Here is a 17,500-nt window from a genome sequence, read left to right on the forward strand (position 1 = left end):
ACTTGTTCAACTTTCATTTTTTAGCCAGAAGGCCCACATCATCACTTGTGCTTGTTCTGGTTTTCTCTCTTTCTCTCTTTTTTGCTTTTCGTAATCGCTCCATGGCTTTTTGTCTCGTTTCTTCAGCTGCTTTTGTGTCCTGATTCTTTGATGTTGCACTCTGTAAACGTGCCTCTGCTAACTCACATAGTTCCTCTATCAAAATGTCCTTTTGTGAGGGCTCTTAAACCTCAATTCCACCTGCTACTTCTTCTTTTTAAACCTTCCTTGAAGCAAAGTTTTTACAGAGTTCAGAGTTTCCGTAATCTGCTCCCAAATCCGGCCCCTTTCAGGGCTTCCTTTTTTAAAGGAAAGCAAATTGCTTGCTCTCATTTCTATCAAGAGTTGAATATCATGTTCATCAGTCCATTCAATACAGGTCCTAGGAATAATGAACACAAATATAAGAAAGTAAAACTTTGCAGGATGGCCTATTCATCTTGAAGGCTGGTATCCAGAGGAGCACTGTATCTAACAAATTCATTACATCACATGAGCATATAACACAAATACGAAGACAAACCACTAGGGCCGGGCAACTCTGGGTTGCTGAAATTTTGTTAACACAACGAGCACTTTTAACAGACAGTTGAGGGAAATAATATTGGTTTAGTATACCCACCCTAAAATAATTGTATTTATCTTATTCTCCGCAACTAAACAAAACCTGTGCACGGTATTTTCAAAATCAGACACCCATTTTAATAACCCCATAATTCTGAAAGTACGTTTGATTTCAAAACAGATTCCATTCAAACACACTCGGCAGTTCCCGCCGTTACCACAATTAGTTAGAAACAAATGCCAGATTCTTCAAAAGACAAACAAACTAGAAAGGTGATATATTATACAGGTGCTCAAGTGTTTTAATACGAGTGAAAGCGCCAAATAGAACAAACCACACTAAATTAAGGTATCTTCGCGTTCAAAGAATTACGTATCGAAATTTGTTAAACGATTCACACAGTAAACACATGCTTGGAAAATGTGATTTCCTTCGTGTATAGAGTGATTTTCAAATGAGTGTCGTAAAACCAAAACCAAAGTAATTACTTTGGCCAATCAAAAAGGACGGAGACAATCCGTTAAACCAATCAAAACTCGAAGTAATTACACAAAGCCGACACAAAGCGCGGGAAAATGTGCACGAGCAAGCCACGATTGGTTTTGGTTTCACTTCTGATTCGTTAAAAAAATGGCGCGAGAACTTTGAAGCAATCACAGAGTGAAGTAATCATAAACCAAAGCAATTCACTAATATTACTTTCGACACTCAATTGAAAACCGCTCTAGCCAGAAACGGAAACCAAAACACGTCTTGTTCAGAAACATGACCAAACAAATATAAGAGATAGTTCTTGTTTTCAACATCCACTGCATACTAACCCAAAACAACCACAAAAAGGCCACTTTGAAAACTGATCCTGTATTCTGTAGTTATGCCGAATTCTGACTAGAAAATATGAGAGAAACTTACTCTGTCTTTCCTGCAGTCGGAGGTCCAGCCGACATGGCGGTTGCAAAATATACGAGTATTATCCACATAACAAAGATAACACGAACTCTGCCTTTCACAAAAACCTTAGACAGGTCACTCAGGATAGTTCCTAATCGATATCATGAAATACGAAGGTACAATCTGTAAAGTATAACCGATCAAATACTCACGTTTTTACGACAACGCCAAAATCACCAATTTCACGTTGGCGCGGAGTGGACGACCGCGAGCAAACAACCCAGGTCATGCGCAGAGCATTTCCGGAAGTCATTTGTTGTTTCCGGTAGCCGTTGCCAAAGGTCCCGAGGTCCCTACTCTTACGGCTTTGTCACGCTTTCCTCCCCCACGAGCGTCTGCTGAAACGAGCTAAACATTCCTTACTCTTTGGTAAGTAACTGTCATCTGGAAATCACATGCGGGTTACATAGGAACCAATCAGCGCTGTGTACTCAGACGTCCGTGGACAAGGGCTTTTTTCAGCCCACTACTTCACGGACTGTTGATTTCAGTATTCTGATCACGTGATAACATTTTTTGTGGCTCTGCGGTTTTGAAAATACCGACCACGTGGCGCTTGTCCTTCGTTCTTCCCACGGCCTAGAAAAGAAAAAAACCTGAAGAAAAGTTTCCACCTGCTTCTTATTTTCTCGGACAAGGCTTTTCCTGGGTTACCCGTAATAGCTTCGGCCGCTTTTAATCGCCGTCAACGTCGTTTCGCGTTTTCTCTTTGGGGAGAGCAACAGAAAATAGCGTCATGAGATCAGTACTTTCGAAACCGCAGAGCCACAAAAAATACTATCACGTAATCAGAATTTTTTAACCGCAGACTGAAATCAACGGCTCGTGAAGTGGGCTGAAAAAAGCCCTTGTCCACGGACGTCTGATATCGATAGTAGATTGCTCTCCCGGTAGCGTCAATGAGTCAACTTCTTTTTTGGATGAGTCATGAAAGGGACGAAGCCTTCATTCCTCAGAAACATTAATTTTGTTTGTGGGGTATGCATTTGTACTCTCGCGAGTCGAAATGCGAGTGCTCAGCAAAGGAATGGTGTCGTTCATCTAATATTGAAACTGCACGGGAACAATTTATACCTTCCAGCGCAATGAACGCAACTACTAGGACAGTAGCGCCGGAAAAGAAAGCTTGAAAAAAATCCGTTACATTTAAGATTGAAAATTTCAGGCTGCTTTTGACGATGATCGTCTCTAAAAGTTGGTGTAGTTGGTGTAATGTTTTTGTACAGACTTAACTGATTAGAGTGTAATGTGAAGTGCTAAGTTTACGTTTGCAAAAACGTAATCCTTCCTTGTAATGTTTTTGTGTTGCGAACCAATCGTTTGTACTCAGTGTTTCTTCGATTTGAAAAATAAAGCTAACCTCAAATCAGTTCAACCGAAGGGACACTGAAAAACGCAGACTGCAGACTGTGCAGACCGGTACCGTCTGTAAAATGAAAATTCGGTTAGCCTGAATTAGGCCTAAACAACATTCGGTTAGCCTAATTAGGCCTTAATAACATTCAGGTTAGCCTGTTTACGGTTAGCTCTCAATAATAGTGAGGGTAACGCCATATTTTACCCCTGGTCTGCACAGTCTGCAGTCTGCGTTGTTGGCGTGACCGTCAACCGAAGAACTATACAATAAATGGTGTTATTCGAACAAACGACTCCACTGAAATAGCGCGGAAAGAAATGTAAATATTATATCAATCCCAAGCGAACGCTACAAATAAGCTTAAAACGCAAGGGGGCAATATTTCAACCATACGAATTCTACCGTACTCATTCTGTGCAGAGGCGCAAACATCAGAGCCAAAGCATGAAATTTATACGCTACAGATTCTCTTTGATAAGAAGTCAACGATTTCGATTTAAAAGCCCATTTCCTTGCAGTGACCGTGAGCAAAATTTCTCAGGGTCTCAAGTGCACTTCTAGAATTTGGAAGATTTGGTCTACGTAAATTCCGGCTCGTTTCAGCAGACGCTCGCACCGTGGGGAAGGAACGCGTGACGAAGCCCTAAGAGTGTCGACTCTGCGTGGGAGGCTAGGATGGACGCAAATGGTAGTAGTTCCCTTAAAATTTCGTGGAAAGTTCATATGGTCTCATACTATCAGCTAGTATTTTCTCAAGGGAAGATTTTGCTCCCTAACATTTTCGAGCAATTAAAATTTCAGCTAAGGAATCCGAATAGATCAAGCTCTTCTATCTAAGGGACTGTGCAATAATTATCAGGAAGGGGGGGTCCTAAAATGAGCTTCACCAAAGGAAAAATTAGATAGGTCCCCCCCTCCAGCAGCGTCAAGATTAGCTGTGACCCCCCCCCCCCCCCCTCACGTTCTCTCAAAATTATGATGTGCCCCCCCCTCTCTAACCCGTACCTTTAGATATTGAAAAACTTGAGAACAGATACCAATATCTTTTATCCGACAACCCTGCTTGTGCAGGAAGGTTTCTCCGAGAGGATTACTAGCCAGCTCCCCATGATGACAGCAACATCAGACGTTGCAAACAAGAGGCAAATGATATCCAGGACAAGCTTAATGCTGTCGTAACCAAGTTAGAAAAACACTGAAGACTGGCCTCAGCTGTTTACACAATTTTAATGCTGAACAACGTCATTCAATAAAGTCTCAAGTCGGTTTCAACGTTCTGCATCTTGTAGAAGACCTGGATAGGGTGATGGCTAAATATAAAGCGACATTTCCTATTGGTGCCAAATCTAAAGCATCCAAATCAAGAAAAAAGAAGGAACAGAAGAAAAAAAGGGAGAAGAAGAGGATTGCTGCCTCAGAAAGCCGTAGAACCCGAACTTGTATAATTTTTCGGTCTTTGGGAGGTGAACCCATTGATGACAACTATGAAACAGAAGTATGTGGCATTCCTCAGCTAGAAACTGTAGACCTAGAAACCCTCTCGCTGTTTAAATCAAGAACAGAACTGGCATGTCTGCGGGACCTCTTAAATGCCAAATGTTTTATTGGCAAAGCTCACAACGTGGTTTGTGACTTCTGTGCATGAGCGATTGTTTCAATCTATCATATGTTGACATTCTAAATAAGTTAAAGCATGTGTTTATGTTGATGCAATATTTAGACATTATGGATAGTCAGAGGCGTGGCATCTGTCTATTTGGAAAATGTTTATTTATTCATTATCGAATTTGTGAAATTTAATTAAGACCCCACCTCAACTTACTTGAGAAATCTAATGTAGAGCCCCCCCCCTCCTTTCCATTATTTTAACTTAAGGCCCCCCCCTCTGGTTTTAGGGCCCCCCCTCCTGATAATTATTGCGCAGTCCCTAAGAAAAATGAAGGGGATAGTTTCTAAGGAAACTGTGGTGCTGCGTCGGTGGGGAAGTAAATGTAGTGTACAAAAATTTGGTTTTATCAACGGAGTTGATAATTTAAATCGGCCACCGTACAGAGATTCTAAAAGCTGACGTTTCGGGCGTTAGCCCTTCGTCAGAGCGAATGACGTCTGACGAAGGGCGAAGGGCGGCTGACGAGGGCTAACGCTCAAAACGTCAGCTTTTAGAATCTCTGTACGGTGGCCAATTTACATTATTAACTCCGTTGATAAAACCAAATTTTTGTATATCTAAGAAAAATATCACTTTAAACATTTACGGACGACATTACACATACTTAATGACTTTGTGATAATCGACAAAATTATTGAAAAAGAATTCGAAAAGTGCAAACAAGACTTGTTCTTCACAATAAATGTTTAACAACATTCGTGGAGTTCAAGCATTATAAAGAAACGTTCTAGTGAGTTAAGTTTGTCATGTCCGGGAACGTTTGAAAATTGTTAAGCAAACATACATACATATACAAGGAAAGGTTACGTTTGAGAGAGATCTAACCCGAAGGTCGTGGGTTCAATTCCCACCCTGGTCAGAGTTGTTCTCTGTCCTTGTGTGGGCCCATTTCCATCGGTGGGGCTAACGCTCACATGGTTCATATGGGATAGAAATCTAGCACTTCACATTACATTCTGTTCAGTTAACTCCGTTATACATACATATATATTGCTCGTCACTGCGCAAACTCACAAACACACATGACAAGCTACCAGCCATAAGGACTCAGCCTCGAATACTTCGCCTGGTAAGTATTTCCTTTATTTGACAGGCATCCTAAAAATTGATTTTGGGGAATGCAGACTTCTTTGGGCAGCTCAGCCAGTTCCTAATTAAGAAGCAATGAGACATCAGATGCACCCATCGACAAGTTTCGGTAGATATCTGTTTGGTGCATGGAGGGTTATTCGCCTTAGGCTTTAATTTTCGGCGTCGATTAAAGCGTAACTGAAACGTGGCCTAAAAGTTTCGCAATGGGGAAATCATAGCCCTAAAGTTTGCGGAAAGGTCGTATTTGCTGTTTTATTTGCTGTTTTGGCAGTCAGCTAGAATTTTCGGAAAGAAAATAGTTCCCAAGAAAGGCCGTGGAAAATTCATTTCATGCAGCTAGTATTTTCTCAAAGGGAGATTTTGTTCCCTAACGTTTTCGGTTAGTTAAAATTCCGGCTAAGGAATCCGAATATATCAATTTTTTATAGCTAACGAAAATATCACTTTAAACAGACTTTAAACACCGTAAGGTACTTTGAAATGCCTTCCTACAGCTTTTGGTTGATTCGGCTCGTTGGCTGCCTCCGAGACATTTAGGGATGACATAGCAAATACTTAATGTGATAATCGACAAATATTGAAAAAGAATTCGAAAAGCGCAAACACGACTTGTTCTTCGCAATAAGAGTTTAACGACATTCGTGACATTCAAACCTTGTAAAGAAGACGGTTCTAGTGAGACAAGTTTATAGTGTCCGGGAATGTTTGAAATTGTCTACCAAGGTGATTAGTTGCCAGCTGTTGCCGTGACATGCGAACTGGACACCATTTTAGCTACTTCGTTGTAGGTAGGAAATGTTTATTATTTAAAAGGATTACCGGGTCGGAGAAAAAACCCGTAGGGCTTTGAAAAATATTCTTACCGTGGCAACGGGTATGCTTTTTTTCTCTTGAACGAAGTGACCGGGTTTTAAAAATGTGGACTCTTCGGCAGAAATGCGACAGTTGTTTGATGAGAACAACAAGTGGGAACCTGTATTCGTATCTCATATCAAATAAATATTGCTATATCTGATCCCTGCAATTTTTTTTGAAAATGCAAGGAAAACTTGCACTGAAGGTCACGCTGTGCGGCCTCTGTGCAAGCCGGAATTTTCACAGGTCACAGAGCAACGCTGTTGAATTGACGCAAATATTCTTTTTGGGCTTTTATTTAGTTTTTATTGCTTTACATTTCAACGAATGAACAAGTATCTAAATACCTTGAAAGTGACTTCGGCAATTGCTTCACTGACTTTTGACTTCCCTCTTGTAAAAGAGGTATCTTTTCTGACTTAACGAGTGAAAAGAAACAATTCGCGGAAAGATCCTTATCCTTCTTTCATCTCATCTACAGGTAAGAATGCGCTCATTGTTCCACGATCTTTGATGAATAAAATGCGTTGATGAAAATAGGTAACTGTATTATAATTAACCTTCGTCGCAGACAGTGAAAACCACCTACAATAGGTCCGCCTGTGCCGCAGGCTATATTATAATACGTTCGCAAGGTTCGAGATAGTTCTTAGTGATGCAGTAAGCACCTGATATTCAAATTGCCGTGGTATTTCATCAAAAGCCGACGGTAAAAGAGAAGACAGCTTCAGTGGTATCTGAATATTTGCAAGGGGAAATGCATTCACAATAGCCCTATCGCATTTTCAGCACTCGACATACAAACAAATCTATTCAGAAAAAGAAAATCAGAAATATGTTAGGCTTTCCTTTTAAGACTTAACGTTACGAAAGTTTAGTGTGCCAAGTCAAACAAAAAGCATTCCGTTTTCAAGGGTCTTATCGGGAAGATATCTGCTTACAAGCATAGCTTTTGTTATTCAAATGGACCAACCACAGGAACAAAAGACCCCTTTGTTTCAAGAGCCAATTAGGCTCTGGTTAGCACATTAATGACAAGTCAGCGATATCTTCCCAATAAGCTGATAGTCAATGATACCTTGCGAGCTATTGCAGCCTCTTATGCTTCAATGGACTATTATTTTGTACACTTTCACGGCATTAAATAGTCTTGTAAAGTACAAGAACTTTCAACTTACAATCCAAACAAAATGTTAGCTTCTGGCACAAAACATTAAGGTAATGAATGACCACTCGTGATTACACACCGCAACAACATCAATGGTAATAAAGCGCTACTGAACCCATGACCTCGCGATACCGTTGCGAGGCTCTAACCAACTGAGCTATGAAGTCACTGACCTTACACATTGATGACCATTGATGAACGTTTATGACCATTAATGACCATTGATGCAGCATGTTTAATTTCTTGTATGCATAAAAAAAAAAAAATATTGAATTCGGTTCAGTTGGCATAATAGCGAGAATTATCAAGGCTTCGGTTTGTGGTATCCGCCTCAGCCTTCGGAACAATTTTTCATGTTTTTCATCAACAGAACTCCATAGGTCAATTTATTATGCCAGATTTGGTAAATATACTAGGTTTCATAAGAATCCCTCGCAAACTTGTGGAATATGAGACCCCAAACTTGCCAATTTGAAGAAATGTATGCTTTCTCGGTTTTCTAATGACGTCACGACCTCCATGTTGGAGCCTTTAAACAAAGAAACGGCGGCAATGTTGGAGCTTCGACCAAATCCTCTTGGAATTGTACTCTATTATTATGCAAACGTTTTCTTTTGTTTTCGTTGAAAAACATGGCTGTTGATCAGGTGAGTGAAAACCAACAGTTCGAAGGACCTCTGCCTCATTATCATCCGTTTTGATCGGCTGTCACTTTTACAACATCACGGGACTAAAGATTTGAATACGAGTACGAGATCAAGGACGAGCACGAGTTTCAAACTTCAAACCAGTCACCTCCACAGAACCTTCATTCCGCCCTATTGCTCAATAACAAATAAGGAGATTTGAAAGAAACAGGAAAGATGTACGGACTGATTATGCAAAGGACGCAAACTATCATTAGTTGACTAGACGCTCCACAAGCGTAAACTGGGTTGCCTGTGGTACTTGTTACACGTCACTGAGTAGGGTGGTGTTGAACTGCAGCGTTCCAGTCAATTTTTTAAAGTGGGGGGCCATTTGAGAGGTCACCCCGACGTCGTGCCAGCAGTGGCCCTTTGGCTCACATGTTCCCACGTTGATTATGTCCCAGGGGCGAATCCGGGGGGCGGGGGAAGGGGGGGAGAAATTGCGTCAAGAGTGCAACTGCAAGGCATGAATGACATGCAGGAAAACGTCTTCTGAAAACGGGACAGGACATCAGCGGGGATTTCGGGGAGGGGAAGGGGCCGTGCCTCCCCCCTTTTCCCTGTACAATAATTAAACAGCTTCTGTAACCAACCGACTTCCAGGTGGTTCAGTGTGCATCAGGCAGTTTTACTTGAGATAATGATTAGTTCAATTTCAGAGCTTTTCTTATTTCAAGTACATTTTGTCTTGATAGATATACATCACTAACGTGAATTATTCGGATAGAGGGCATGGGGGGTGGTTGCACTAGGCAACCGTTTATTCCACACACTAAGGAAGGACTTTACATGTTGTTTCCGCTTCATAATTCCAAGTTCTTTTCAGTCTTCTGGTGCCAGGACATTTTTTTTGGCCTAACGTTTGCACCAAAAAGTACCGTAAAAGCTGGGAGTTAACAGTAAAAGATAGCAAGCTAAAAGATACCCTGGGTGCCAGAGGTCTTTCGTTGATTTGGAGTCTGAATGTCCCATTCTCAGCGAAGAGATTAATGGCAATAGATCGTAAAAACACTAAAATTTCAGCAGTCTCTGACTTCTTGAATCAAGAGGAGTTGAAGGTCAATTGATCACGTGCTAGGCAACTACAAAGGTGCACGTGATCGCCTTGTGTCAACGTTCTTGTTTACATTGAATGCCCTACAGGGAAGAATGTTAAACGTTCGTCGTTTTCAGAGTAAAACAATGTACCTTTTAGCCAAAAAACTTCCGTCTTTGTTTTTTAAATTTTGTTGTGATATTTGACTGAATATTACATTTCATCTGTCGGGTCAGGAAACCTTCTTTGTTAGTGTTAATGATAACAGAGTTTGTAATTGAAAATCTAAACATCTAAAACATCTAAATGCAAAAACATACTTGCGAACACGGCAACCAGGATTATCGCAAATCACAATGCTGACAAACACAAAAGCGAAGGAAAAGGTTAATAAATATGAAGTTGTTTACTATCTGAATGTTTTTGGGTTAGATTAAAGCGATATAATATTGTTGAGAAATCTCCGTGTTAATGAGTAATGTAAACAATCTTTGCACTAAGTAAGTCCTAGCAATAAATTGGATTAACCAGGAACTTAAAGAAATATTTTTGGCTTCATAAAAAAAATCGTTTTAAACCATAGTGACAATCTTTTTCTGACGTTAAAAACTATGGCTACCTGTTAATTATTTGCCACAATGAGCACGACTTCCTGTCATCTTTATGAAAACTGTTCGCGGACTGTATGTGTGTGTATCTGTACTGTAGTATATATAATACAAGAGTAGAAATATAAGGATTTGTATGGGGAAAACGGTTTTTCTTAAAATTAAAAAAATGTTTAGGATTTAAAATAAAAAATAGCTTACCTTGCCTATGTCTTGTGTTTCTTTGTCTCTGGTACAGTTTCTGGGTCGATTAAGAGCGATTTAGGAGACGTTTTTGGTTCCTCTTCCTTTCCCTCTGTATATTCTTTCCCAAACGTTGGGCACCGAGACGAAGCTGCCGAACGGAATCATCTAAAGAAAATGGCCATAAATTCGCTCGCAAGTCTTCGATCGCCTCGAAATTCCACGTAAATCACGGACGATACCTCGGCTGCCCATTCTTCTTCTTCATTCGAGCTGCTTGTACACTGAGAAGGAATTAAGGGCCGCTAAACTCCGCAAAAATTTGCTGTGAAAGCCATCGAATTCGGCTTCATTCGAAACCCGCGTTACCCAACCGTTGGAAGAACGCTTAGCGATCTGCGATTGGTCAAAGGGCACAATGGTGACCAATCGTGAATCTTAGGCTTAGTCTTCCAACGGTTTGGGTAACCAGGGTTTCGAATAAAGCCGAATTCCATGGCTTTCGAAGCAAATGTTTGCAGAGTTTGGCGGTCCTTAAGGAGGCTCGAAATAGTTCCGCCTTCTTTCAAACAAATAAATATATTCTGTACTTAGATACAGTTACAGTAATCATATCAAGACGAAATTTGGCGAGAGTATTCATTACCCATCATAGATTTCTCACATCACATTTTCCTCCAAAATAACGTTACCATGGCAACGATATAAGATATTTCTTTGAGCCTTAAAATCAACATGTATTGTCTTTTTTTAAAAAAACAGGACGGTGAAATCTTCCCAGTCAGCGTTACCAGATAATGTTAGAAATGATCTCTAAAATATTTAAAATTCAACAATTTTTCACCGTCCGAAAGCAGAGATATAAACGAGTAAAATTGCAAAATCAGGAAAAATGAGGGGGCTACAAAATCAGCAGTTACGCATGCGTCACCCGCAGCTGATGCGTGCGCGCGCGTACGCCACACACGCAATTCTAAAACCTGCTCGCGTCAGCTCATGATTAAAAATTGGTCACCAGAAATAAACAAATACCGCTAATTTCGCTCACTTTTCTTCTAATTCCTATATATGCGGAATATAAATAGACGGCCTCCTATTCACAAAAACTACGAAAATTTAATGGTCACTTAATCCGTTTGTGTTGGCCTGTAGCTCCACTCGCGCGTGCACTCGAATGAGCTGGTGACGCATGCGTAAATGCTCATCTTGCAAACCCTTCATCAGTTTCCTGATTTTGCAACTTTACTCGTTTATATCTCTGCTTCCGGACGGGGATTTCTTTTTTTTTTTCATTTTTTGAATGTTAACTTAGATTAATAATAAAACGTTTGTCTTTCAAATTTTAAAAAATTGTGTAGGTGAAAAAAAAAAGGGACATTTCAAAAAAACTGACCTACAGATTTTGCTGAAATTTAAATATTTTAGAGATTATTTCTAACGCTATCTGGTAACGCTGAATGGGAAGATTTCACCATCCCGTTTTTTCAAAAAAGACAATATACCTTGATTTTAAGGCTCAAAGAAATGCATTATGTCGTTACCATGGTTACATTCTTTTTGAGGAAAATGTGATGTGAGAAATCTATGATGGGTACTTAATACCCTTGCCAAATTTCGTCTTGATATGATTACCCTAACTGTATCTAAGGACATAATATGTTTATTTGTTTGAAAAAAGGAGGAGGCTCGAAATGGTTTTCAGCTGAGCGCGCGCTCGCGTAAGCCACACACACAATTCATAAGCTTCTCGCGTCAGCTCATGATTCAAGTGGGTCAGCAGAGATAAACAAATACCGCTAATTTCGTTCACCTTTCTCCCAATTCCTATATATATGGAATATAAATAGACATCTCCTATTCACGAAAACTACCAAAATTCTACACAAACGGTTTAATGGTTACTTAATTAAGGAGGCGCGAACCAGTTTCAACGCTTCCAAGTGACGCTCTTATTAGAAGGATCGGCACCACAACGTTGTATCACGTATTGGCAATATTGTGGTACCAAATGAAACACAAATTATTGCTAAACAAGATACAGTTATGATTGTGACGTAATATGTCACCGTGGCAACGGGCAAGCCTTGTAAAAACACCCTTTAATTTGTCTTTAGTTGCTTATACCTCAAAAACGAACGAGGTGACCCCCATTTTTATTTCTGAAAAGTAATCAGAAGGGCATGATGAAACTTTCTGCAAAGTTTTGAAAAATTCTGTTCGGAGAATTCAGAGCCACCTTAATTTTGTGATTTTTTTAAGGTAGCTCTGAATCCTACCGGCAGAATTTTTTTAAACTTTGCCCAAAGTTTCATAGTGGCCTTCTAATCACTTTTCAGCAATAAAAAAGGGGGTCAGCCAGTTCCTTTTTGAGATATGAGCAACTAAATCCAAAATATAGAGTGTTTTTTCCTGGGCTTTCCCGTTGCCAAGGTAACTTACTACATCATAATAATGATCACATCCTGTTTGGGGATAATCTGTGTTTCATATGGTACCATAACATTGCTGTTACGTGATACAGTGTTGCGGCGTCATTCGATCTAAACAGAGAGTCTTCTAAGTGTTGAAACCCTTTCGAGCCTCCTTAAATCCGTTTGTTCCACTATTTCATGATTGGCCTGTAGCTCCACTCGCGCGAGGACTCGAATGAGCGGGTGACGCATGCGTAAATGCTGATCTTGTAACCACCTCATTTTTCCTGATTTTGCAATGTTACTCGTTTATATCTCTGCTTCCGGAGGGTGATTTTTTTTTCATTTTTTGCATGTTAGCTTAGATTGATTTAAAACGTTTGTCTTTCAAATTTAAAAAAAATTGTAATTGAAAAAAAATTAGAGACAAATTTTAAAAGAATTGATTTTTCCAAAAAACTGGCCTGTATATTTTGTTGAATTTTTAAGTATTTTAGAGATTGTTTCTAACATTATCTGGTAACGCTTAATGGGAAGATTTCACGGTCCCGTTTCTCCAAGTTGATTCAAGGCTCAAAGAAATGCCTTAGATCACTACCATGGTAACGCCATTTTGGAGGAAAATATAATGTGAGAAATCTGCGATGGGTATTTAATACCCTAGCCAAATTTTGTGCCGATATGATTACCCCAACTGTACGTAAGAACAGAATATGTTTATTTGTTTGAAAAAAGGAGAAACTATTTCGAGCCTCCTTAAGTGATCATTCAACAGTTCCTGTACAATTTTCGTAATTTTCGTGAATAGGAGATGTCTATTTGTATTCCATCTATAGAGGAATTTGAAGAAAATTGAGCGAAATTAGCGGTATTTGTTTATTTCTGGTGACCCATTTTGAACCATGAGCTGACGTGAGCAGCTTTTAATATGTCACGGATTACTTTTCAAGCATTAGTTAAGATCTTATGGCGACAAAAACGTCAGGGAAAAATTTCCAGGTCGGCTAAAGAATGGCACATTTATTTTCAACTCTTCATGAAACGTTAAAGAGAAAGGACCGGGAGGTTGGAAAACGTCGCTAATCGAGTAGTGGTTGAACGTTTTGAAAACTCGAGAAAGGTTAGTGTTAATCAGCGACGTTGCGTAAATTTAATGGGGTTGGTTTTTAAAAATATTTTTATTACCTTACGAACTTCTTAGTTCAAAAGGACTGCATGTTTTTGAAGTTCTTTTCCTTTACTTTCATGAAAATAGAGCAGAATTATCTTCTCTTTCTAATCCACTTGAATAGTGCGGACCTACGAGGAAACGGCCATAGATTATATGTCACAAAAACCACACTCCAGAAGATGAGTATGACGGCAATGGAGAGATTAATATACAAAACACTAACCAAATAAAGGTAGCGCCTGCTTGAAACTTCGTTGCTATGCTCGAGAAAGTGTTTTTTTTTTCATCGATCGATCCTGTGTTGGGTTCCAGTCCTTCCCCGACAAACGAAATTTTCCAAGAGCTTCGCAACATCACATCGATTTTACTCGTTTCGATTATCGGTGACCCCTATTTTTTAAGATATGAATCACTTGCTCTTCTTATTATCTGCAAAATATGATGAAATGAAATTAAATCACAACGTAAGAAGGTACCTTTTTTAAAAATTTCCTTCCTTGTGTCCTAAATTCCGGAAGTGTTTACAACGGGTAGCCCTTGCGAAAACGTTCGTTGAGAATTAAATCTACTGTTTACGACATCCCTTGCGGCATGCAATTATCTAAAAAACCCACTCCTATATTTCTGTGCACAGAAACCTTCAATCCAGCATATTATTTTTATGATTTTCGACGGATGAGTAGATGAGGCTACATTTCTTTATGATGACCCATTTATCGAAATTAGGGCATTTTCCCTTGTCTTTTTCTCCGAAACAAAGTCGGTGACCCCTCAATTTTTTTCATTTTTGGAATAAGCAATTTATGACCTGACTTCAAGCGAGAAATGAAACAAATTTCCACGTGCGAACGTCCTTAATTCCTTCTCAGTGTACAAGCGGCTCGAATGAAGAAGACGAATGGGCAGCGGAGGTATCGTCCGTGATCTACGTGGAATATCGAGGCGATCGAAAGACTTGGGAGTTAATCTATGGCCATTTTCCTTCGATGATTCCGTTCGGCGGCTTTGTCTCGGTGCCCAACCTTCGGGAAAGAATATATAGAGGGAAAAGAAGAGGAACTAAAAACCACCTATATCGCTTTTAATCGACACAGAAACTGTACCAGAGACACTCAAGACACATTTTAAATCGTAAATATTTTTTTTGAATTTTAAGAAAAACCGTTTTCCCCATACAAATTCCTTATATTTCTACTCTTGCATAATATAGTACAGTCCAGATACACATACATCGAGCTTGGACTACCTGTGCTATAATTAGGCCTAATTAGGCCTAAGTTTAGCTTTTATGAATGTTTAGGATACCTTCCGTATTGGTAAAACAATGACCTACCACAAGTATCCCGGCCACACAAAAAGTCCTATCTGACGGCTCCCAATATTAAAACTGGTAATAGTTTTCACTACATCTGCCTCCGCCCCTAAGATAATACTGATGTCAGTTGAGGTGTTCTCCAATAAACATGTGCTGCACATTGTGATGTCTTAAGCCTAATATTATTTTACACGTAATTAGGTAGATAGATGAAAGTGAAAGATGGAAGGAAAGGATGGGCAACAACAAACAGCATTTACTTTTAATTTCCATCAACGTTTATGTGATACGCTATCAATTGAAAAGCAATTTACGTAATTTTGGAAATGCCTTGAAAATATAACAGAAAAACAGGAACAGGAACATTCAATGACTTAGGAGGCAACATTTCGTCGTCATCTTTCACGGTACCTTGAAATACCATAAAATGAGAACAAAACTCGCTTATTATATTCGAATCGCTGATTATTATTATTATTATTATCTGTAAACAAATGTTGTAAAAATGATCGAAGATTGCTTGAAAACGTTGATACTGAGACTATGCTTTTGCTTTCTGAAGTTACGTCTAGCAGTTTGAGGCCGAGTCTGTCGCCCCTGTTTATTCAGTTGTGCCTGAAAAATCGATTTCTGACCCAGGCAATATGATTTTCTATCAGATACTGTAATCTTTGATTTTCAATGTAAAAAGGAATCGCTGTAAATATTCGAAAATTACTCACCTTCAATCGCTATGCTGAACCTTCGATATCGACCGATGCTCCTTGTGACGTTTTGCCTCATGACTCAAGTGGCACAGAACACCTCGCGAACTCGGTGAACAATACCGATACCACATTGTGCACCCTGTTATGCAATACCAATACCCCTTGCGCGCTCGGTTGGGCAAATCGAGATTGCTTTCCCCTATTCGCCCTTGTCACACGGCGGCCATATTGTCCCGGGAGACGAAAAAAGCTTTGTTTTACCAAGCCAAGCCTCACCCCCATGGTTTCCACTGCGAGGCTTGGCGTGGTAAAACAAAGCTCTTTTGGGTCTCCCGGGACAATATGGCCGCCGTGTGACAAGGGCGAATACAATATCTATCAATTATTATTTACTTATTTTTCACATGGCTCGTTTTCCTTTGTTCTTCGAGGCGGATTATATAGAATAAACCCCGCTAATTAACAACTGTCTGAAAAGCTGGAGGCGACTTTGATTGTAACAGGACGGTGCGGGGCTGATATTTTAATAACCCCCTAAGGGATTATTAAAGTTGATAATCCCCTAGGTGAATATTACAGTAATATTCAAACACCAGAGGTTTACTTTTTTAGTGTTCTTTGCGATTCTCTCACTGTTCCTGGCCAGCATCTCTTTGTCATCCACGACTATGATATCCCTCTTCGACGCTTTCTTCTTGTTTGCTTTAGTCTCTTTCTCAACACTGCCGATTGAGACTTCTTGATGCTCGTCCGAGTGGTCAAAGCTGAACAATCCTTCTGTCGCCTCCTCAACATTAAACTGAGCGTTCTCGTGGTCCACTTGCCGATTGTTCGAAGATACAAATTTCTCTAACTCATTGCCCCGATTTGACGAGCCATTAAAGCTACTTTGTGTAAGGAAAAGTTCCTCCTCAGAGTCACTCGTTTCTGCCATCCTTGCAGTACAGTGTGAAAAAATGAAGTAGTTGTAAAGCTGTCAGTATTTTTTGACAATGTCCAAATCCCAGAGCGATTTTCCTTATGTTAAATGTATTGTAAAGCTTCTTTAGTATGCATATGGTTGTTTTGGTCGGTAAACCCAAAGCAAAAAGATAACCTGTATAGCGATACTCACCGTTACGTCACCTATTGTTATTAATGTCCCAACCAGAGATCTATTGATTATTGAGACAAACGGTTCTTTTGTTTTACGGTGAGCAAATTTGAATAACAAAACAAATTGCTCATCAATGTTTGTAAACAGTTAATACAGCTATAATGCTGTTTTACAATGGTAAACCCCATCGCGTTTTTTCGCAACTATTGTTCTATTGTGAAGTGTGTGCACGATATTCAGCGTTACTCATTGCACGCACAGAACGTTTTCGGCCAAATATAGTCTGCTTCAATTCACAAGATAAATCAACTGGATTAGCCTTCCATTCATTTCTAACATTCACTTTTTTTCGTATAGGATTTAACCTGCTCAAGTTATGGAAAAAGAAAATAAGCAAAGCGATCGCTTCGGGATAGCAGGTAAGGGAAGAGTCATCCCATCAAGTTACTGAATACACAGAGAATAATTTAATAATGGCCGAGTGCTTCGTTGCGCTAACAATGGCAAATAATCAAGTGAAGCTATGATCCTCGCAGTTATGAACGCAATTTTTGCAATTGCGTAAAGAGGTCTGAAAAATTCAGGACT

General features: G+C 39.7%; 1 protein-coding gene across 1 annotated transcript in view; it reads left to right on the forward strand.

Moving 5' to 3' along the window:
- Positions 1 to 17,233: 17,233 nt before the first annotated feature.
- The window catches only part of LOC138027270 (uncharacterized), a 1,648-nt gene continuing 1,381 nt past the window's right edge, over positions 17,234 to 17,500 (forward strand). The window contains exon 1 of the mRNA XM_068874830.1: positions 17,234 to 17,331. Coding sequence (XP_068730931.1) covers positions 17,289 to 17,331 — 43 coding nt within the window. The 5' untranslated portion in view covers positions 17,234 to 17,288. The remainder of the gene's footprint in view (positions 17,332 to 17,500) is intronic.

Source organism: Montipora capricornis, chromosome 12 (genome assembly GCF_036669925.1).
Source record: "Montipora capricornis isolate CH-2021 chromosome 12, ASM3666992v2, whole genome shotgun sequence".
NCBI lineage: Eukaryota > Metazoa > Cnidaria > Anthozoa > Scleractinia > Acroporidae > Montipora > Montipora capricornis.